Source organism: Taurulus bubalis (genome assembly GCF_910589615.1).
Source record: "Taurulus bubalis genome assembly, chromosome: 17".
Lineage (NCBI taxonomy): Eukaryota > Metazoa > Chordata > Actinopteri > Perciformes > Cottidae > Taurulus > Taurulus bubalis.
The window spans coordinates 4,706,078-4,730,517 of record NC_136605.1 but is presented as its reverse complement, the minus strand read 5'-3'; the positions used below and the strand labels follow the sequence as shown (position 1 = coordinate 4,730,517).

Sequence of the window (24,440 nt, the reverse complement as noted above, 5' to 3'; positions counted from 1 at the left end):
CTCTCGGACGCAGACCGGCCAATCAGAGCGATGCGTCGGCCGGCGTGTAACTCATGAGGTCGTTTCATATTTTCTTTGTGGATTTGGAGCTTGTCACGGTTAACACTGTGTAATAGAAGATTATATGTTTCGAAAACGTAACGTTTCTACATAAAAACGTTGAGCTAGCGGGACGTTAGCGCATCATTAACTAGCATTAGCGCTTCTATTCTACGCTAGTTACTGAAGGTAAACTGAATGTCTACACGTGCAGCTTTTGCTTTCTCATGATTGTACCATGAATAAAGACCTATATATATATATATATATATATATATATATATATATATATATATATATATAGGAACAGTGTTGTTCCTTCATTTTATTGTCTTCTGTCTTGATCTCCAGGTGTCGGGGTTCACGTTTACTCTGTAATCTGTAGCTTTAGCTTCTCTTTTTGTCTATTTAACTTGCTTTCACTGCTGGATCAGTTTGACATCCTGGATACATCCTTCAAATGCATATTTAAGCCCTTATGTCTGTTTTGTTTCTGAAATCACATTTTCGTTTTTCAAGGAGTGCAGTTAGTGACAGTGTGGGCTCCATGGTAGCTCTGACAGCTTGACGGAGTAGCAGCAGAGCAAAGGATCAATTAGCTGTTATGAATTACAAATTCATGTAGAAAAGTAACCAAATTGTACGTAATTAGACACATGAATATATACTGAGTATGACATGTTTTAAAGACACAATTAATAAATATGTTTTGTTATATTGAAAGATGCTACATATATCTGCGTTTCTTCTTCTTCGACATCTGAGGCGTTTAGTGGAAACTCAACACCCCTCGCTCCCTCGTCCCTTCCCCTGGCTGCACACACGGGAGGTTAGTCCCAACACATCGAGGTCAAGATGCCGCGTTCGACCTCTCAGCTCCGTGCCGCGTGTTCGGCTCTGCTTATCTCCGCCGCTCCGCTCTGTGCCTCCGAGATAGCGACCCTGATCGCAGGTGGTCAAGTTTCAATGGGGCCGTCCTTTCGGAAAACAATGTTGGTTAGATAACAAGAGTTGTTTCAGCAGCGGTTCAATTGAGGACCACTCTTGTATCCATGGAGACAGCCTCCCATGGTAAGCAGAGTGTGTGTGTGTGTGTGTGTGTGTGTGAGTGAGTGAGTGAGTGTGTGGTCAAAGCAAGGGTTAGAGTTTCACTATGTGTATAAATAGCAGGTTATAATGGAAATAAACCCATCGTCCGAGTAAAAGCCTACTTTTTCTACCACAACATTTCACAGAGCCTACTTTGAGAATCATGCATGGATGACATGTAACTTTAAATAAAGAAATAACATTGTTTTTGTAATCACACTAGTTACTCTTGGCATTATGCAAAAACAGAAAAACTTAAAAAGACGGTATTCTTCTAACTCAATCCTGTTTTGCCGCTTAGTTCATATTTTTAACATCATTTTACTTGAGGAAAGGCTTCCAGGGTTGAGATTAACCGACGCTTTTGGCAACGTAGCGCTGTCTTGTTGTCTCCCTCTGTACACACAGCTTCAACACGCAGAGAAATCCAAAGCTTAACAGCGCTGCTGTGCCTCATTACAGCTGCTAACCTACGATTAAACCATCATTGGTCGGGCGAGGCTTCAGCAAGCATCAATTAGCAATCATAGATTAATTAAAAGCCCCGCCACTCTTCAGTCTCTCTTTCACTTTCAGTTCATTCCAGTTGTAAAAAGTACACTGATAATTGCAAAAAAATTGTACCAATGAAAAGTTTTTAGCTGTCGTTGTGTATTGACCATATGTTGGTGTAAATTCATAATATTGTTAAACAGAACAGCAATGATAAAGTCTATTACAGTCTGCTCACATCGATCGGTTTGTCCTGTAATCACTTCCTGTTTGGCGCTTCCTGTCCCACGTCTGTTTTTCCTTTCCCTCTTGATCAATCTCTGTCCTCTTCTCTCAGATGGACATGTATCCGCTCGGAAAGTCTCTCCTCTCTTATTCAATCACCCCACTTCCTGTTTACCTAGCAGCGGGTTTGTGTGTGTGTGTGTGTGTGTGTGTGTGTGCAGCTGAGCAAATATGGATCGGAACTAATCATCACTCGTCATCCTGTCCTGTGCACTTTGCCAGCCGTTGTGCACACAAACAGAAAACACCCCCGTGCACAGAAATATCATTCATTGTGAGCCTGCAAGCTGCTGCAGCAGACTGGTGTGAGTTCAAACCCACTGCTAAGTTTGAACGAAGTTCTGCTCCAACTTAACAGCAACGGACTACACCACACACACATTTAGTGACAACGGGACCCTTTTATATCAGGTCACACGATACAAATCAAGAAAAAAACATGGTATTAATTTCAAAAAGCAAACATGTCGGGTATCAATTAAACATAAAAATCAGGGCTACAATAATATATAATCCCCATGTACAACCTCTAAACACAACTCAAACAATAAATAGGTTTAGGGTTAGGGATTAAAGGGTGTGTGTAAATCGAGATTAAGACAGAGTGTATTGCTGTACTGCAATGTCTTCAATATCTACAGTGCGCTGTTTAGGTTTTCAAGTCTGTAGAATAGTTTCACCAAGAAGGCCGAGAGTCCACAGCCATGCTAGCGGCTTTTTATCAGGCTGTACTTTAGCACCAGAGTGCCCTATGGTTAATGCTAATATCCGCATGCTAAATTGTTCACAATGACGATGCTAACCTGCTGGTATTTCGAGCCGTCCTCACTCCCAATATTTCAGACACCACAGCAGTGTGACACGCACAAAGATGGACGTTCACACAGGAGGCCGCCGTTCGTGTCAACTTGGACTTCTTTTACCTTTTTATTTATCTACTTATGTATCAAATACTTGTGTTGCTTAAGTAAACTTAAAGTTGTTGAGAGTTTTTTTTGAAAAGAGAGTGAATGCATGTAATGAGGAGAAAGCTGTACTGTAGTGTCCTGTGAACGTACAAAGTGACTGTCCAAAACTGAGGCTAGCATGTGTAGCTATAGCGTCATAGTTCCAAGAGTTGGGCCAATGACTCGGCGTCGGCATTTGACGAGCTGGGAGTGAAAATTTGTTGGATACTTAATTGTAACGTTAACAACATGTTTCCATGCTGACACCTGGTCATAACACAATACACAGCTGAGGTTGTTTGGAAGGCCATGTGTTTTGCAGGTCCAGCACTTGGTTCTAAACCTCAGTAGGATTCGGCCTCTGGGGACCATGAACATCTGTGCAAAATGCTCATGTTATTCTTTCCAACGGTTGTTGAGATATTCCTGAACTAAAGTGGACCGACTGCCTGCCGACCCACATGGCCTCCCTGGAGCCCTGCCACTGGCGAGGTTAAAAAAAACACATCAGAATCGATCGATACGTTTTGGTTGAATTATTAATGCAGTAACGGACAATGTGTCGTCTACACATCTCGCTCACATGGGATAGGTCAGTTTCCCTACAATCCTCCAGAATACTTTGCTGATTGGAACCAGGACTTTACTAATGTTGTAATATTGTTCTTGTATAATTCCATGACTGGTGATTTGTATTGAATCGGTCCTGTGCAGGTGTTTCATGCTCCCAGAGGCAGGGGACAGTCCATGATTCACATATATTCCCAACATAGATATGAGACCGGTTCAAACGGACAGGGAAGAGTAGAGAGAGTATCCTATGTATGTGGACAATCAATGCAACTGTATGTGATTGTTGCACTCAAAGGTTCAATCATGTTGTCCTGGTAAGTGAGAGCCAGGAAGGAGGGAACGTAAAGATAATTTTTTGGTGTGTGTGATTCAGCAGTCCAAAGGAAGAATAGTGAAATTGTGGTGTAGGAATACGCAAAGATATCAGCATGCACATTTTCTGCATGACAACTATGCACACCGGTGAGAGTTAGTCGCATTTCTGTGTCCAATTTACATGACAATGTATAATGAATCACTTATTTTGAAGTGTCCTCCCAACGTTATCTACACAATAAACTAATCGGACCAGCAAATGTGATGCTACCGCTAGCTGTTGTGGCTAACCCCGTTCTGTGACATAAAACGTTAGCAAGTGCATATCAGCTTTATTATCATCTTCATTGTATAGCCAAACGCTAGGCGTATCCATGAGACGCATCAGGCTTTCAACTAACAAAGATGGCTCAAACCCTTCCAGGACTTTCACCCAGGAAGCCGCTGTTCGTGTCCTGTGTGAAAACAAGTTAACGTTTTTTAAACCTTTTTGTTCCGTAACGTATGATCTTAACGCCTAACCAAGTACCTCTGTTGCTTAAGTAAACCTGCAATATCTACCTTGTAAGTTTATCTTGAAACCAAAAGCTAGCTTCCGTGCAACTAGGTATGACATCAGCAGGAACAAAGGATTTCATTGGTCCAACATATTTTTTCGCTAAAATCCAGGTCCGTCTGAATATTTTTTCCCCCCAAGCACGAATGTTCTATACCAGGGCTTGCTGTGCAATGTCTTTAAAAGGGAAGTGAATATAGCAGAGGGAAACAGGTGAGAGGTCGGCAGTGAGGATGTGAGGATGTGAGGATGTGAGAATGTGAGGATGTGAGGATGTGAGAATGTGAGGATGTGAGGATGTGAGGATGTGAGGATGTGAGGATGTGAGGCCGATGATAATTGATCAGGTAATAGAATAAGAAAGACGGGGCCGGTCTGTTTGTTTCATGTTGGAGTCAGTTTATCACACACACTCTCCTCTTCCCTCCTGTGTCAGAGGCTTCACAAACAGATGCGTCACTATCACACGTATGTGCTCTAGGGTGAAGTGTGTGTGTGTGTGTGTGTGTGTGTTTGGAGAGTTAGAACGGATATGACGTGTGTATTTATAGTAAATTAATTCACTTGGCCGCCCCTCTGACTTTCTCTGGAACGCTCTGAACTGTGTGTGTGTGCGTGTGTGTGTTTGTTTGTGCACGTTGCATGCATTTGTGACGTTGCCTCTCTGCGTTGCGTCGTGTGACATCACCCGGTCTGACGGCGTGCGACCGTTGGCTGCTGCTCGCCCATCATGCGGCTGTCAATCAATGAAAGTGTCCCATGGCGGCACTCGGAGTGACAGAGATGGTCCAGGGTTCAATTAGGGAGAGAGAGAGAGATTATATGGGCAGTATGGACATCAGTCCTACTCTATTTTAGTCTAATCGAGTTATAATGTCTGGTTTATTTAAGAAACGACTGCACTTAAGCTCCTCGTCCAGCGTCTGTTTCAGTGATCTGCATTCCAGAATGACTGATCTTTGTCCTCCAGAAAACCCACAGCTCGTTTGAATTGTGTTATGTAAATTATTTTGTATGTGTAATGGTGGTTTTTTATTATAATGTTGTAGCCCAACTTGTTGTAAACATATGTAGTGCTGCAACTAACACTTATTTTCATTACCCCTTCATATTGTGGATTATTTTCTTTCTATGTGAAATGGACACCATGATTTCCCAAAGCCAAGGGGACAAATGTCCTCTGATTGTTGAATTGTTGATTTTCTGTTGATCGAATAATAATAATAACAAATTAATGGACTTATAGTTTCAGCTCAACAACGTTCTCTGCATTCAAATGTTTGTTGTTGTTTCTCATCCTCACGTTAGTGAATAGTCTGTATGGTTATTCACACTGTGTGACTTCATGGCTTCCAACTATTCCTAAAAGTGATTGAACCAAGTTGTAACCATTGACAAAAAGGACCACTTACTAGCTTCCCCCCCCCCCCCCCCCCCCCCCCCCCCCGCCCCCCCCCAGAGCTTTCAACCACATCCTATTCTCGGACGCCTCTCCTCGGCCCACGGATCGTACCTTCACTCGAGAATGAGAATCCCTCTTCTGTAGCGTGGAGGCTGCTGTTCGGCTCTGGCCTTGTGGTTTCTAACCGCACTGCCCTCCGTTGTAATGGCTCCCTTTTGGCTTTGCTGTGATTCACACAATTAGTGCCTTTACCACCCGCATCCCATACGGGTCGAGAGAGAGGGAGATGGAGAAAGAGACAGAGAGAGAGAGTCTATGCTTACAGTAATTAATGAGTTAACTGTGGTAATGAACCCAATGCTATCGTGCTGCATCGAGCTCAGCTGATCTGGCGTCAGCTGAATGTCTGAGTAGAGGAGTCTCTCTCCGGAGGAGGCAGGTGCTGTTTTACTCTGTCTGGAAGAAAAGTGTCACACTGTCACCTCTGTCATTACGGCAATGAGGATGTATGTAGGTGTGTGTGTGTGTATGTGTGTGTGTGTGTGTGTGTGTGTGTGTCGCGCTCTCGCACGCACACGTGACTCTGAGTATGTATGTGCAGGACAAGTCGACATGTATAGGGAGAGCTGGAGGATGCTTGTTGCCTGGCAACCGCCTCTGTGCAACCCAGAGCTCCCTAGCTGTGTACGTGTATGTGTGCGTGTGCGTGCGCGCGCGTGTGTGTGTGTGTGTGTGTGGGCAGGGAATCGGTGCGGCCGCAGGCTGAGGTGTTGCAGCAACATCGTGAAATCAGTATTTTCCCAGAGTTCTGCTGCAGCAGGCAACAAAATGGTGAAGTAATTGTGTGTGTGTGTGTGTGTGTGTGTGTGTGTGTGTGTGTGTGTGTGTGTGTGTGTGTGTGTGTGTGTGTGTGTGTGTGCAGCATCTGCAGGTATAGCACATGACACACACATATTTAGGTGGAGGGTTGCTTTGTAGTGATTCTTTTAGTGGATCTTACAGCGGTGTATAAATCCTGTACACAACCACACACGTATGTTATGGGGTCAGATCTCTTTTCAGCTCCGTGTGGGCGGGGACAGACCGGGCTTGACGAGGGCGGGACAAATTACCCCATCAATCAATCTTATTGGTCCAGAGGGTTTCGTGAATTCCCGGCATAGCTCCACCCAGCTTCAATGAATGAAACGTAAAAAATGGTTTGATTTCGCTTCAATTTTTTCGGGAGCCAAAGATGGAGTCAAGTCGTAAAGGACCACTTGGGAAGTGATGGGCGCGGTTGTCTATGTTCCACAAGCTCTTTTTAATAACATTTTTGTATATAAACAAAATAAACTCAAGAAAGGAAATATCCGTACAGTTATTCTCCTTGGAACACAACCGTCTTTCTACTGTTTCACCTGAATCCTTAATTCACCAAGTTAGATGTGAAAATACGCTTCGTTTGAGCCAGATGTTCCATTAAATCATCCAAGTGAAATGACAACACTCCCCACTATACATTATACATTCTGCCACCCATCCAAATGCCTTCATGCTGAGCAGCATGACTCCTTTTAACCGAGCGTCGGTTATTTGGATGGAAAAACAGCAACAGATGTGGAACTGACGCCCTAAAAATGACCCCCTCCGACTCGCGATGCCTCCTCCCGGCTCCGCTCGCTCTTTGGCGGGACGTTTGGGTTCCAGTCGTGCCGCACGTTTCATCTAGCGACCCGTTTTTTTTATACTCAGCGAGCGTTTGGCCGGGTTCAAACCACGCTGATCGAGGAGTAGATATGTGAACATTATGTCATGTTCCTTTCAATAGGTATCGCTCTTAATTGTGAGGAATTACAAATGTGTTTAAGCGTGTGTGTGTGTGCGCACGTTCGTGTGTGTGTGTGTGTGTGTGTGTGAGAGCAGTGAGCAGATGGCGTGTGTGTGTGCTACCTGCTCAGGAAGCTCAGTCCAAGTGTTGATGAGGAGAGAGGAAGCAGGGAGGGTCAACGAGGATCAAACAGCTCCTGTGGTTGCCACGCCGACACACACACACACACACACACACACACACACACACACACACACACACACACACACACACGCACACTAGCACAGTTCATCTGTCTAATAGTTTATGCAGATAAATTATTAACGCTGATTATTTATACTGAGACATCAGAGTTATGAGCTTCACAAATCACTGTAATGCTTGTGTGTTTGGTTTGGCCGTGTGTGTGTGTGTGTGTGTGTACAAGTTCATGATACAGCACTTTTGTGTGAACGTGTGTGTACTGTGTGTGTGTGTGTCGGCGATTTACTGTGTGCGCGTACATCTGGCAGGCAGTGGACGATGTTGGCCGAGCTCCCGCTCTCACCCGCTCTGCCCTTATATGACGCCTCTCAGCTTCTGTCCTCATGATGACATGAAGTCCACAGCAGACAATGTTCACACACACGATGAAGGAGAGAGACGCTTTCCTTTATTAACCGGATCTAAACCAGCGGACCTTGGGTGTGTGTGTGTGTCTGTGTGTGTGTGTGCAGGCTTTTTAATGTATTAACCAGATCAAAACCAGTGGATTGTGTGTGTGTGTTTGTCTGCATGTATGTGTCTGTGCGCGTGTGTGCGTGCAAGTGTGTGTGTGTGTCTATATGCCTGTGTTTATGTGTGTGTGTCTGTGCGTGTGTATGTGTGTGTGTGTCTGTGCGTGTCTGTGCCTGTGTTTATGCGTGTGTGTATGTGCGTGTGTATGTGTGTGTGTCTGTGCGTGTGTATGTGTGTGTGTGTATGTGCGTGTGTATGTGTGTGTGTCTGTGCGTGTGTGTGTGTCTGTGCGTGTGTATGTGTGTCTGTGCGTGTCTGTGCGTGTGCGTGCAAGTGTGTGTGTCTGTGTCTGTCTGTGTGTGTGTGTGTCTGTGCGTGTCTGTGCATGTGCGTGCGAGTGTGTGTGTCTGTGTCTGTCTGTGTGTGTGTGTGTCTGTGCTTGTGTGTGTATGTGAGTGTGTGTGTGTGCGTGTATGTGTGTGTGTCTGTGCGTGTGTATGTGTGTCTGTGCGTGTCTGTGCGTGTGCGTGCGAGTGTGTGTGTCTGTGTCTGTCTGTGTGTGTGTGTGTCTGTGCGTGTCTGTGCATGTGCGTGCGAGTGTGTGTGTCTGTGTCTGTCTGTGTGTGTGTGTCTGTGCTTGTGTGTGTATGTGAGTGTGTGTGTGCGTGTGAGTGTCTGTGTCTGTCTGTGTGTGTGTGTGTGTCTGTGCTTGTGTGTGTATGTGAGTGTGTGTGTGCGTGTATGTGTGTGTGTCTGTGCGTGTGTGCGTGCAAGTGTGTGTTTGTCTGCGTGTGTGTATACCTGTGTGTGTGCGTGTCTGTGTGTGTGTGTTTACGCGCGTCTGTGTGTCTGTGCTTGTGTGTGTGTCTGTGCTCGTGTGTGTGTGTCTGCGTGTGTGTGTGTGTCGAGTTGTGAAGTGGGAGGGGTCATTTAACAGAGATCATCACCCCCTCATATCACTGGTTAAAAAGCTGGGCTACGTTAGAATCCCCAGTGAACACACTGGAGCAACACAACTGACTGAAGCTAGAGCGCACAACACGGACATTTGATCACCTTTCAAGTTGTTGTGTTGAATTCATCCGCAAACAGTTGCATTTTGGCAGATGCAGAGTTGTGTTTGTGTCCAACCTGATGATTGCGAGTCCAATATTCACACACACTTTACCTCTGCTTCACCCAGCGTGTCCTCGTATAAAAGTTCGTACGATATTTTATGGAAAGTTATTCCTCGTTTTTCGTGCATTCCTACAAACGCACAGAAACTTGTTCAGCGCATACAGTCTGTTAAAAAATAAATTTCCGTCTTAAAAGGATACAACTCAGGTAACGAAACTACTTGGTTACGATTGGGAAAAGATCGTGAACTACTTCGTTAGGTCTAGCAAACAAAACGGCTTAGCTAGGTTTAGGAAAAGATCGTGAACTACTTCGTTAGGTCTAGCAAACAAAACGGCTGAGCTATGTTTAGGAAAAGATCGTGGTTTGGGTTAAAATAAGTACGTATGTTGCATTACGTGACACATAAATCAACGTTGACTTCTCGTTTCACATGCTCAGTGGTTGCTGGAGGAAATGTTGTTTGCCCCGTGTGACTTTTTGTGGTTTTCATACTTCCTGGTTTTTCTTTTGTTTTGCATTGTGGGATATCTACAAATTGCAGCATATACATCTTTTGTAGGTCTGGCTACAAGCGCTGTGTGAGAGCTGTCTGTTTAGCCCCATCAGGGAAATGTCAGCGTCAGATGCTAAATGCTACTAGCTAACGTTGGGTTTCTACCTTTCGGTGCTGCAGAGGTCGCGTTCAGTGTTTTTTTTAGAGCTTTTTTGTTAACAACATCTGACTGCTGCTGCCACAAACACTGATGAGACCGGTGAGAGTCAACCAAAACAGGAATGCATGAAGGTGTTGGGGCCATATGTCTTTTTTCCAAAATTTTCCACCACCGTCACCCAACAACCAGCGATTTCTAACATATTCGTGCAGGTGTGTGTACGTGTGTGCGCCGCAGTTTGAAAAGGTTAAACTGACATGAGTGTAGTTTTACAACATTCCTGATTGAACTACTCAAGAATAAAGAGTCAACCTTAATATCGCAGCATTAATGCATGAATACATGAATACAGGCCCCGCTACCACGCCGGCCAATGTAATTGCACTGTGAGTGCTACAAGGGAGAAACAGAGAGGAAAATGATTACGTGAGTCAGAGAAAAGAAATACTATCACCTTTCTCATTTGCGGACCTGGAGGGAATTGATGGCAGAGGAAGAAAGGAGAACATGAGGAAAGAGGGGGCGGAGAGGTGGATGAAATAGTCGGAGGAGGAGTAGGAGGAGGAGGAGGAGGGGAGGGAGAGGAGGAGGAGGAGGAGGGGGGGATGGGGACAGATCAATCAGGGCCGAGACAACAGGTCCACTTTCAGCGAGCACTCCAGAGTTCAGCACACTATTTTCCATCCTCGCTGCCAGAAAGAGAGAGAGAGAAAGAGAGAGAGAGAGAGAGAGAGAGAGAGAGTCAGAGAGGAAGGGAAAAGAAATTCGGAGAGACAAGAGAAAGGCATGAGAGCTTAGGCTATAAGCTAACGTTTCCTTTCCATTTGTTTCCTCTAAACTAAATGGATTCCATGTGATAGAACAATATAAACTCCCCTGTACAAAAAAAACTCTGTCATCCCCGGGATATATTATATAACAGCGCAGCATATTAAGAAAAGCCATGACACTGTTCTCTTTTCCTCTCCCATGAGGATAAAATCAGCCCATTTTTTTGCCAGGGGGTAAGAAAGCAAAGAATCAACAGACTGCAAATAATCCCTCTGTAAAAACATCGTAGTCTCTACACCAGGGTTGTCAAACTCATTTTCACCCCGGGCCACATCAGCATCATGGTCGTCCTCAGAGGGCCGGTTGTAACTGTAACACTGTATACATCTAACTCCTCCCGAACATCATGTCAACTGTCTTTGTATTAGATTATTGTTTATTCAAGTGCAAAAATATTGTACATGCATTTATATGAATATATATGGAAGCAAATTTCTCTGTTACTATGACAGAAGTCCATTTAATGTAGGGTTAAGAAACCCACATTACTAAAGATCAAACTTAAAAACAGAAGAAAATAACAAAGACAAAGATCAAACGCACAGTTTTATATTAACTTTCTTCAAAGCTTTTTTGTCACAGTTGAGAAGGACATAACTGGTCCAACAAGTAATTGTGAGCAAATAAGAACATGCATGTGGTCTGGGGCAGTGGTTCAACTGGTCTGGGGCAGTGGTTCAACTGGTCTGGGGCAGTGGTTCAACTGGTCTGGGGCAGTGGTTCAACTGGTCTGGGGCAGTGGTTCTGAACTGGTCTGGCTGCACCTTGACCCCTTAATGACAAGCTGAGATCCAATGCGAGGAACATTTTTAACTTCTCAAATTAATTTAATGATATGGTGCAGTTTGAACCTGAGAAAGTACACAATATCACAGTATGCCAATACAAAAAAAAATGTTTGAAATATTCCCTTTTACACTCAATTAAAAACCAAAAAGTGCATCTTAAGGACATGAGGTAACACAACACACATAATATTTTTATAACTTCAGCCTTTTTTAACAGACTCAGTGTTTTCATGCACAAACATGGAATAAAAAAGTCGGTAATGAAGCTTAACTATCACAAATAGTCCAACGTGTAAACTCATGCAAGTAAAGCGTGTTGTGAACGCAGCATTGAGGAGTGTGAATAGATGGTGCTCCTTCAAAATAAAAGCACATACAAAATCCCCTTCAAAATAAAAGCCCATGCAAAGGTCCGCGATTCACTGAAAAGGGGTCCGTGAAGCCGTCGCGGGCCACATAAAATGACGCGGCGGGCCTTGAGTTTGACATATGTGCTCTACAACATTGACTGCCTCCATCTCATCATTTGAATATGGATATATCTAACCTTTTCTAACATGCACGCGTAGAAACTACAATTAAAACATCCAGCAAGTCAACCGGGAGGATGGTGTTACTCACGCGCTAATATGTCACTTATGGACAGAGCAAAGTGAGGAACGGTTTCACACTTCAGTTAAGAATCATATGGACATTTTGTAGGAATGTAAATGACTGAACATCCATCCAGACTCTACAGTACGTCATGCTGGTTGTTTAATTCGTCCAGACAGGGATGGACATTTTTAGCCACGCTAGCAGCAGGGCTCTTGGCATGGCCATGGCGGTCTGTTGGTCTGTCATTGTGTGTAATTACCTTCAATTTACGTTGTCGAACATTATGTTCATATCCAATAATATTCAACACACCTTTATAACCTATGTACAGCATATTTCAACATGTTGCTGAAATTCTATTGAATCCTGAGGCAACATTTCATCATTTGCAGTATTTCATATATATATTTTCTCTTGCGCAGTCTTCACCCACTTGTGTATATTAAATGTTTCTCTCTTTTACGTTTTCGTATCACCGAAGGCAGTGTGCCGACACACAAAGAGAGGAGAGCTCCCCAAAACCCCCGAGGGTTCAACACTTTTAATTGACTTTATAAAAACAGATTTTTTATTCCTCGGTTTCGTAGAGATTACTCGCCTCCAGCATTTTCAGAGACGCGTTGCTTCCGTGGGAAAGTTTATGTTCCGATTTCCACAAAGCAGTCCGAAGCCAAGAGGAATATTGGAAATGGTTGTCGTCTGGTGAAGAGTTCTATATTGTGCAGCGTTTTACGACGTGTCGCTCTGCGCTGCAGGCAGGTCCAGGCTGGCAGGAGACGGGGAACACATAAGGGTGCTGTCAGATGCTTTGACAGCGACTCCAACGGGCCTGCAGTCAGTGCAGTGTCCAACATTACAGAAGCCAAGAATGCAGCACTGCTTTTTTAATGTGTGTGTGTGTTATGTTTTTCCATATTTAAGAGTGCGTGGCATTTTCTGTTAGGACATGAATGTATTTATGAGTTCCCGCAGAGTGTGTGTGTGTGTGTGTGTGTGTTTGTTCACCCTGATTAGTCTGCTGACACACACACATACACATACACACACACACACACTCTCTCACACACACAGAGGCATGGACAGAGGCACACTGATGCAATAGCAAAAACTTTGACAGGAGGTATTTATCACCCAGTTTGCTTTTTGAACCAGGTGTGTGTGTGTGTGTGTGTGTGTGTGTGTGTGTGTGTGTGTGTGTGTGTGTGTGTGTGTGTGTGTGTTCAGCCTGATTAGTCTTGGTTAAATCTCAAGGGACTCAACACAAACACACATGTCTCCTACATGGATCATCAACTGGTGAGGATGCTAACTTGGGTCATGCAGCTTTAGCATCAGTCTTTTAGCACGATAGCATGTGATAGCATGTAGCCATCAAAATAATATTTTAGAACCTTTTGACATGATCCTATTTTAAAATAAGTCCGCTGTGAACATGAAGAAGTCAGCAGGAAACAGCGTTTACGACCCACTCAAAGAGCTAATGTTAGCTTAATTCACTCGCTAGCTACAGCCGACACATCTCTTAACAACAGCGCCTGTCTGCCTCTGTCTGGAATAAAGGACCCATTGTTTCAAGATAGCTGGTAAATCGTCCACCGTGTCACTGTTACCTGCATGCGTGCCGCGTGAGAGCAGAGAGCCGACAGGTGGAGCAACAGTTAGCCGAGCGAGCGGTCAAGTCACCAAATTCAGCGGCATTTTCTTGAGAGTTGGCATTTTAGGGAAATGTCTGGAAATAACTGAATGGCACAGACGACGCTTGAGGCAAAGTGCAGCCATCAAAAAAAGTAAAGTAGATTTCACATAACAGGCAACATGCGACCGACAGGTTCAGGTCAAGTCAGAGGCTGCTGGACAGACGTGAACAAAGACGAATGTGTCTTTGTTCCTTTTTGGGAATTTTTGTATTTGTTTCATCCTCGTATGTCGTCTTCCTCTCTTAAAACGTTTCGTGTTATCGTTTCTCTAAACAAACTTCGCTCCACGTTGACCGCAACTTCACCACACCTTCGTATTAGTGCATGTGAGTGGATGCATATCAGGTTCTCACACACACACACACACACACACACACACACGCACGCACTTAGAGGATGCAGATAGTGCCTTTAAAAGCTCTTTGTCCATGTTTGTGAAAGAGAGGGAGAGAGAGAAAAAGAATGAGAGAGAGAGCGAGAGAGAAAAAGAGAGAGAGAGGGAGGGAGAAAAAGAGAGAGAGAGAAGAAAAGAGAGAGAGACCCTGCATTTAGCAGCCAGAAATAGCTTGTTAGGAAATCAATGCTCTTCTCCCAGTGGCGCTGGGAGCGCTCTCCTCTACAATGGAGGGACTGTCCTGTTTCCTGCACCCTGGAGAGGGTGTGTGTGTGTGTGTGTGTGTGTGTGTGTGTGTGTGTGTGTGTGTGTGTGTGTGTGTGTCTTGGCTGCATGTCAGCTGACATGAGAAGATGAACAACGTGATGTGGGTGAAGGCGGCTGTGCTCTGCCTCCCTCTACCTGTAGAGACGTTCCTTTAGAACAGACGACGTGTCATGTGTCTGGTGATCAGGAGAGAGGTCGTTGACCCTGCCGTGGGTTTCCTCACCTGTGACATTGCTTCACCGACCTCCTGAGCTGCTGTGGGAGCAGTGGGTGGATCGGTGACATCATCACTGTGAATAGAGATGTCCGATTCCGTTTCCTCCTTCCTGATACCGATACTTGAACGAGTGTGTCGGCCGATGCTCAGTACCAATTTAATAATATTTATCGGTAGCACTTTATAATAACTACACACTATTTAGAATTAGTAAAGCACTTAATTCATCATTTATGAAGCATTGTTCCAACATGAACACTCATTAGTAACTCATTACTATGCAATTCATAAACACAGTAATACATGTTTTGATAAATAAGCTTGACTATTATGTGTTTCATGATTGGGTTTTCATTCTTATTAACTGATGGATTCCCCATTTGTAAATTAAGTATTATATATTGCAAACCAATTATTAAGGACTTATAGATGATGGACTAATGGGAAAATATGTGCTTTATAAACATGTTTTAATACTGCAATTCATGATTAATTCAGGTAGTTATAGTTGTTAGTTAAGCATTAGTTAAGTATTTTGTGTGAGCCCATCTAAAGTGAGGACTATCTATGCATTACAAAGCATCAATATGCCCGTCAGTGGCACGAGTGTTTCATAGTCTGCTGGCACTCTCTTTTAAAGAACTATATTTAAATTTCTAGGAAAAAAATTTAAAAAGCTTGTATTTGACGATTCCGCTATAATTGACCGTCGCTCAACACAAATCTTTAATAGTAGAGCTGGAAAGCATCAAAATGTAGCTCCCTGACACCAGTTCAACAAACAAAGATTTGTTCTTCACAGCGTAGCATCATCAGGGACAAAGTAGAGTGTTGTAGTTCCTGTGTCGCGTAAATGAGCTGATAAATGAAATAGTCTTTCTCTCACACTTTGAGACAGAGAAGAGAGCCGAAGCATCTTAAACACTTTAAAGCAGCAGCTAGACAACCTTTTGGGAAAAAGAAGTATTGGTTTTCTTGCTGACCGTCAGAAGAGAAGATTGATACCACTCTCCTGTGACTACAGTTCAGTATGGAGCTACAGCCACCAGCTGGTTAGCCTAGCTTAGCATAAGTAGCTGTTGATGTGGTTTTGGATCCTGTTCACAAAAATGTAATTCCATGGCTTTTTTTTTTGCCGTTTAAACTTTCTAAAAATCAATCTGGAAACCCACCATAACTAAGTCTGGTTATTTGGGTTTAGTTTCTGTATTCCAGGTTGTTTATTACATTACCAACACAGCTGTAGCATGAATACATAATGCAACATCTGCATTTCAGTGTGGTGGGATGCAAAGAGTCAATTTAAATGTGTCCGTGAGGAGCGATTAACAGGCAGGTCACAAAGAGCACAAAGAGCCCGTGGGCAGCACATTCACTTCAACAGAGTTGCTTTTTTTGCATATCTTGTAATAACTCATATGTCATTTTGGTAATTTGCTTCATAATTCTATAAAATATATTTAAAAAAAGATTCTACATGTTCGAAAAGCTGCACATTTTGAATGTAATTCTGCATGCATGCGTCAGCACAGTGAAGGAGAGACGGATGTTATCCCCATGTGGTCCTGAACTCAAGGAAATATGTGACTCATGATATAGACGAGTCTCTCATTTCTTGGGGAGGAAATGGAATGCTTTCAACATGAACATTAAATATAACACCTACATTGCTGTGTAATATTGTATAAAGGCGCCGACCGTCCATTTATATGCTTGAAACAATCCATTAATGTTCCACTTTCTTTGTGTTTCAGAGCTCCTCGGGTCGGCAAAGAAAGTGAACGTCAACTTCCAGGACACAGACGGGTGAGTCGCCTCCCCCGTTCTCGCTCCCTCCCTCCAACCCGTCGTCCTCTCCCACTCATTCACACGCAGAAAAAGCTGCATTGTCACGACGGTTTTGCCAGCGTCTCTATCGCATTAAAAGCGGAAGGATTAGCCCAGATAGCACCCGAGTTCATGGCGTGTTTATGTTCATGTGTGAAGTAGAGGGAGCCGTAATGCCATCAGAACTGATGTCCGCAGCATGCTGCTGCACGGGCTGCTGGGTGTCGGTCCTCGATTCCTTTTTGTTTGAATGTATAAATGTGGTGACTGTTTTCACACTGAGGCAAAGTCCTAATAACTGTGTTGACATGGCAACAAAGTGAATCTATCGAACCAATCTTCAGGTATCGACCGAACTATCGTGCAGCTGCAGGTGTTATCGAAACTTGTCCAGTCAAAAAGAAGGGGAAGAGGAATATTTGTCTAGTTTTACCTGCAAGTGTTTCAATTTAATACGACGTGTGTTGGTCCCAACGCTGAAGGGCCTTCAAGCAGAATTCTCTCTAATCAGAGGGCGACTCCTTAAAAAGAAGTTAGATTGTATAGAAGTCTATATAAATGACTCTCAATCTCTAGTTTCAAGTCTTCTTCAATACAGCATGATGTTCATTTAGTAAATTATGGTCATTTAGAGTCAAACAGACCATAAAGCAGGGGATGCTTTAGGGCGGGGCTACAAGGTGATTGACAGGTCTCTTCCATAGCGTCTCGATCATGGTGCCACATCACCCCAAATGTCTCCTCTAGGCTGTGCATTTGCCATTCTCCACCTCTCTGCCCTTTTCGACCAAATAGTTCCAGGACGATGGAACCAGAGGAACGAAATTCAGGAACTAAACCAGGAAGTAAACGTCCCCGTTTGAGCGTTCCTGTTTGCGTTATGGTAGAACCATGCAAATAAGACTTATAATGGATCGAAAGAAGACGACAAGAACAATTCTTGCATAATCATACAGAGTAATCGCCTATTTTTTATGCATGTTGTCCCATGTTTAGGAAAAAACGGCATATGCGCGCTAGATTTGATTGGAAAAAGGGTGCAAGTGACGATGAGCGTCCTGCAGCAGTCGGTTCTACAGCAGCCCCAGTTCCAGTAACGTTTATTGTTGCTTTGCCGGCGCTGTTTTCATTTTACAAGCTTGTTTGTGATGGATGCTGCAACGGATGCTGTGCAGCTGGAAACAGATGCTTTGTGGCGGCGCTTTCCTCGTTTTAATTACTGCGCACAACAGACTATCTCGTCTGTAATTTAGATCTGTATATCCTGAATAATGCATATTAGTTGAAGGACAATTCCTTCAGCTGCTTTCCATATAGTGGAAGGGGATGTGACATAAGCAAACAAAAGAGGGAAAACATTTTTTTTCAAAGAAGACCGACAGAAGAAATGTTTCTGGGACATTGAGCGGTTTCAGATCCTAGACTTTTTTCCATTCACTCTGCACTCACAGTATCTGTTCATCCGTGATACATGAAAAAATGCTGATTTCCTGCGTCCATGAGTTACGACAGCTTCAGTGTGAGAGTAATTTAAATGGAGCTGAAAGAGTGCAAATTGTGCTGAATGAAGTGGTTTCTGTAAAGATCAAAAGTAATCCTCTCAGTGCCGCTCTGCCGCTGCAACAGTGTAATCTAATTAGCCTGTTTACTGTTATTGCCTCTGCCCATGATTTCCTCCCTCAGCATTAAATGCTCCTTACTGGCTCACGCCAACATGGCTGTGTACGGGTTGGTCGTAAATAAAGTGTATGATAGGGATACATGGATCAAGTTGAATTTTGTTTTATAACGAGCTCTCATGGCTAATGAGTCTGCACACGCGGAGTCATTTCAGATTAATTTACTCTTCTTGGAAAACGCTTGGAGACTTGTAATGAGCTCACTGTGTCGAAAAAAAGCCTTTAAATTGGAATTTTTAACCACAGAATTTCCTCATCTGCTGTGTGTAGAAAACTGATGTAGAAAACGTGCAGTAAAGTGGTTGTGGTGGAACATAACCAGGCAGCAAGTGAGAAGTGCCTTAAACTTGCATTCTCTCTGATGTCCATCAGGGGGCGACTCCTCTGGTTGTATAGAAGTCTATAAGAAAATGACTTAAAAATAATTGATTTATTCCCTCAGTAAACATGAGTTTATGTCTCAATCTCTAGTTTCAAGTCTTCTTCAATACAGCATGATGTTTATTTAGTAAATGATGGTCATTTAGACCATAAAGCAGGACATGCTTTAGGGCGGGGCCACGGCGTTGTCCATGTTTTCGTCTTAGAAAATGTAATTGTAAAATTTTGGCTACCTAAAAATGATTCACAAATTGGAAATTATTCAGCTTTCTGTTGTGCTTCTCTTCACCGGCCTGTGTCACTTCTGGCTGATAAAAAAACAAAACCAGGATGAAGACGACCAAAAACCAAGATGGCCGACGGCAAAAATGCCAAACTCGTGGCTTCACAACCGTAGCCCAAAAACCAATGGGTGACGTCACGGTGACCACATTCTCTTCTTATAGTCAGTCTATTCACATAAAGTGTAAAACAAAACCACTTAGTTAGGTTTGGGCTGAAAATAAACATGTAAACTTAGAGAAATACGTAAACACGTCACTAGCATAACTTCACAAAGCTGTCAAGAGCTACGAGAGCCCAGGCAGAAACCAGCAGTGTGGTGTCAATCAGCTGCTGTCAAGACATCATTAAAACCCTCGTCAGTGTATTTACGTGGTTGAGATGAATAGAAAACCATGTTGCAGCAAAGTAGTGAGGGTGCTTTGTAGGAAGGAAATGAACATGAAGAGACGGTTGGTCACATATGCTAATGCAGTAGTGTGTCTCACAAGAGACGGGAGATGTGACAACAACAAAGCACTTAGAGTGTACAGAGGATCTCTTTATCCACCCTGACAAGGAGATCCCCACCGAGACACCAGAGTGCCTTACAGGAGAGCTCCACCGCGATCGCACACGCTCTGAACGCCAGTGTGTTTGTGCAGACGCTAATGATACGAGCGCCGGGCGGGGAAAGCTGGAGCATGTGCGAGAAGAAAGGGACGAAGAAGAGAGGGAGGACGCCTCATTACCTCGGCCAGGACATTCTCTTCTGGAGCAGGAAGAGGAATCTGATTGTGCTGCATGTTTATTTATTTATATGTACAGTATATACAGAAATAGAGACAAATAGCATGCACATGGGACCAGACATGAAAAAAGATTGTGGGCCGTATATAGAAAAGGACTCCAGAACACTACTAAACATTTTACCTTACAGTCGTTTCTATTACAAAGAGTATTTCTGTACCTGCTCTTTTAAATACAGTGCACGGACTAAGTGCCCACTTAAAACATGATGAGGCAAATGTGAACTTAGATGTCAATCTTTTAGTCTAATATTAAGATGAATGGGAGCAGAAATGGCAGAACATAGTTTTTTTATGCCAAGAGGTTAAGACATTTCACTAAATGTAGTCGACACTTTGTGTTCAAAGCAGGGCGTGCAATGTTCATGGAGCGGAGCGCTGAGGTAATGCATCTATTTGTGTCAGATTAATAACTGTAAAATGGCGGTGGTAGAACAAGGCAGACATTGTTATTGTCACCATTGCTAAAGCTGAACCAGTTAAACGTCTTCTAGACAAATTAAAACATTTAAATTGCATACAAAAACATTCCCATGTTTCTCCAACCAATTTAAAATGTTTTTATTGTAATCAGTTTATTTGATACAAATCTGCTGCTGATGAACTGAAAGCCTGTGAATTCCCAAAATAAACCGATTGTTGCTGAGATTTAATGGCAATAAACGAACAAAAGGGATGAAGTAACTTCATAACGATGGCTATTTGTGAAGCGTCTGAATCCATGTTTTGTTATTTATCTCCACAAGACGACAAGCAAACTACTTTTAAAATGCTTGTTTTCTCAATGGAGCTCGGATTGATGTTAGCATAGCAAGGCTAGCAAGGCTATGCTAACATTGTAGCAGCTCCACCAAACACTCAAAAATAACATCACATATTATATATAACACATAGTATTATATGTATTATATATGTTTTCATTGTGTGTACAATATGGTTTGTACACAAACATGTATACATATAGTTTCATCCGGTCTCGACTAATATTGTGTATCGTAGAGCTACAATAGTTACTGATTAAACAACGGCAGGACGTCCGTGATGTCAGGAGGAGAATCTCAACGCTGATAAGCTTTCGTGACACGGCGTCACGCACATTTTCTCGCCCATGTTGAAAAATGTCAACTCAAATGAGGCAAATTCCGCCAATTTGCATTATTCGCATCGTTCGCATACATTGACTTTGTAGGGAATCTACTCGCGAGCAAATCTTTCGCCGCTAACCCATCAAGTCATGAACACAAGAGGGAGCTTAACGTTGTTTACCATCTGGCCCAAAATGATACCGACCAATCAGGAATCACCTCTGCCCCGCCCACTTCACCAATGTTTCCGTCAGAAAGCAGACGAAACATTGTGCAAAACCTTTCAGAAACAGCAGCGCGTTATCGACACGGATCATTGATGTTGTTGGTTGGTTTCTAAGCTGAGCGATTATTTCCCTTTAGGAGCTAAAGAGGAACTAATGAGACATGAACACACACACACACACACACACACACACACACAACCACACACAGGCGTTCCAAAAAGAAAGACTCTCTCCAAGGTATACATTATGAAGAGATGCCATTTAACAAGTGAGTCATCTTCACACGGCGCCTACGACATAGTTGGTGGACAATGGAACACTTGACTGGAATAGATTGTCTCCTCGTCAAGCAGCGGCTGAATGGACTGCGTTAACACACCTCTTTGTCACACTGACGTCGTGTTGGAAAAGACGCAGCCGGAGATGTCGTGTCCCGACAGAAAGATGATCTGGATAAAACCTGGACACAAGGTTGCGCTCAAGCTCGTCACGTACATATAAATATCTCTATGAATATACAGGAAGGGAGGAGAAAGACGTGCAGACAAGCAGCCGGAGGCGGCCGCTGAGAGGAGCTGAAAAAGCAAAGAGTTTGGTTCATGAAAGGGAGACGTGGGTTCAGAGGCAGCGACGTCTCGGCAAGAGCGTCTTCGTCCCCACGTGGATGCAAACCGAGGCGTGACCTCACTCCCCCTCGAGCTGCGAGTGCGATCGGTGTCATCATCGCGACACACTTCTTTTTGATGCACTTGGACCTTGGCGTCTTTGCATCGTATTTGTAGTCGGCTGTATGCACAGCTAGCTCCTCGTGTCTTAAAGGAACAGTTCCTTTGAGTTTGTTTATTTAGAATTAGCTGTGTGTGTTTTCTGGAAGACTGGATCCATCCCTAGAAAGGACTTGTTGTGGTGTCGCTCTATTTAAAAGACTCAGACCCAGCTACTTGTGTCTTAAAGGAATATTACCTTCAGCTTGTTTATTTACAATTTGCTGTTTATGTTTACTGTCTATCTAGACGCTTTTGTTTTCTTATTATTTGATCAGCAATCCATATGATAAATATGAAGCTACCACCAGCAGCAGGTTAGCTTAGCTTAGCTTAGCACAAAGGCTGGAAACATCTTTACAAATGACTTTTGGAGGGTTAAGAAGACTAAGAAGATAGATGATGGTAATTAGTGAGCTTTTGAGGTTCCTTTAGAAGGGTCAGTCCAGACGTTTATTTGGTTCCAGTCTCTGTGCTAAGCTAAAAGCTAAGCAACTGCTGCAATTGCTTGAAAAAAATGGAAAAATGAGCAAGAAAGCAAAATGCTTCCAGTCAGTTTCACGGTTTGCAGGAACCCAGTTTTGCTGAGTTCTGTCACAACAAACCTCACCGTTTATTAAGAGCAGATAATAATTTAAAACATATAGGCACAGTGAGCTACAGCTGATCATTGAATGTGTCCGATACATTTGCGAGGTTAACGAGCTGCCGCTAGCTGTGGATATGTATTTACTCACAGGTCATCGTACGCATTAATACATCTGGTTGTGCGGGTCATGAAACGCTCATCTGCTGTCACCAGCGTTGAGGCTAATTTCTCTAATGGAAGAAGGTTGATGGATTCATGGAGAGTAAACGAGAGGAGGAGAGATGGAAGGAGGCCTAATGGAAGAGGAAGCACGGGAAGATGAAGAGGACGAAGCTGCGAGGGGGGAGTGCTTGAAGGCTGAAGAGGGAGGAGAGAGAGAAAGAGCTGGAGGAAGATGGACGGAAGAAGAGGGCGTATAAAGAAGGGCGTATGAATATTGCAGCGTAGGTTTTACTACTTGGCAAAGCGAGGGCTTCCCTCCCCGATACGCTTCACTCAGCGCTGCATCGTGTAACGCTATCCCTGTTTAACCCTGGGAGGGAGGAGGGAGGAGGGGAGGGAGGGAGGAGGAGGGGAAGGAGGCACGGCATTCATTGAGATGCCAAAGTGGGTGATGACACATGCGCAGTGAAGCTCTGTCTCTGTTGTTTTAGGACGGCTCAACGTGCCTCCGTTACGCTTTAGGACTGTCAGAAGATGTGAGCATCTTCTCTCATTATTTTATTCAGAGGTTTGATCACAATCCAGTCCATGGGAAAGGGTGGATCAATGTGATTTTATTGTTATATATTCTCATTAGTAGTAGGCCTAGTATTAAAGAATAGGTATATAATAGGGAGAGGAGTTAGCGGAGGAATAGAAAAGAGGAGAGAAAAACATATGTACATAAGAAGTGGATGTAGTCATTATGATGCGGTTGTGATCCCGTTGCGGTTTTGAAGCCTCGAGTTCGGCCGTCGCCATCTTGGATTACGGGCGCGGTACCTGGGCCTTTTTGCAATCGACGACAAATTTGGAGTGCAGAGTGACGGCGTACACGTCTCTGGTAACCTGTCAATCACAGTAGCCCCGCCCTAAAGCACACTCCGCTTTATGGTCTTTTTTTGATCACAATATACTAGATAAACATCATAGGGTAAGAAGAGTAATTTTCTCATAGACTTCCATACAACCTGACGTCTTTTTGCAGCCAGAGGAGTCGCCTCCTGATGGCCAGTCGAGTCGAGAGAACACGTTTTAATAAGGCATCTCCTCATTGGCTTCACTGAGAAAAGACTCCAAACTTAGCAAAGGAACAGAGAAGAAGTGCAGGCCGCGGAGAAGAGGAGGGGAGGAGGAGAGGAGGTGAGGAGGTGAGGAGGAGAGGAGGGGATGTGTAGTGAATAAAGTAGAGCAGGTCACTCTGGGAGTGCGGCACTCTTCAGTATGCTGCTCCACACTCACAGGCACACTCACACTCAAAGCAAGTGTGACTCCTATATTCAGCCCTGTGTGCCAATAACCGCCTTTCTCACAAAATAATCCACACATGGAGATTCAGTAGCTTTGCAAGCTTTGACACTCCACTCTTGCCAATGGTAAAGCTGGCGCCGTCTCTCCGGTTACATAACAGTCAGTGGCCAATTCGGTGTCAAATCACAAAAGAGCACGAATTGGAAACTAGTAATATATCTATCCACCCCCTTAATTTGCTGATATTCAAGTTGACTGTTCATTTAGTTTTTTTAAAACCAATGTATCCTTGATTTCAGACGGAGTCATATACAAGAGTGCTTAATGAGGACTGTTGCTAGTGTAGCAAGCTAATTAAGTTAATATTAGCTGCACAGCTGTTCACTTGTGTGGCAAAAGTAAACTAAGGTTTTCAAATGGATAGTCGGACATATCCTCAGCCTACACTCTGATATAGAAACATCCACAACCAAGCCAGTTAGCTTAGCATAGCATAAAGACTGGAAATGGGGCCAAACGGCTATACTGGAGGTGTAAATGAATACTGGACCCCAGAAGATGAAATAAAGTCAATT

General features: G+C 43.6%; 1 protein-coding gene across 1 annotated transcript in view; it reads left to right on the top strand.

Moving 5' to 3' along the window:
• Nucleotides 1–24,440, top strand: part of caskin1 (CASK interacting protein 1) — a gene marked incomplete at both ends in the record, with an annotated part of 91,148 nt that overhangs the window by 31,383 nt on the left and 35,325 nt on the right. Inside the window, one exon of the mRNA XM_079232693.1 lies at nucleotides 16,546–16,597. Coding sequence (XP_079088819.1) covers nucleotides 16,546–16,597 — 52 coding nt within the window. The remainder of the gene's footprint in view (nucleotides 1–16,545; nucleotides 16,598–24,440) is intronic.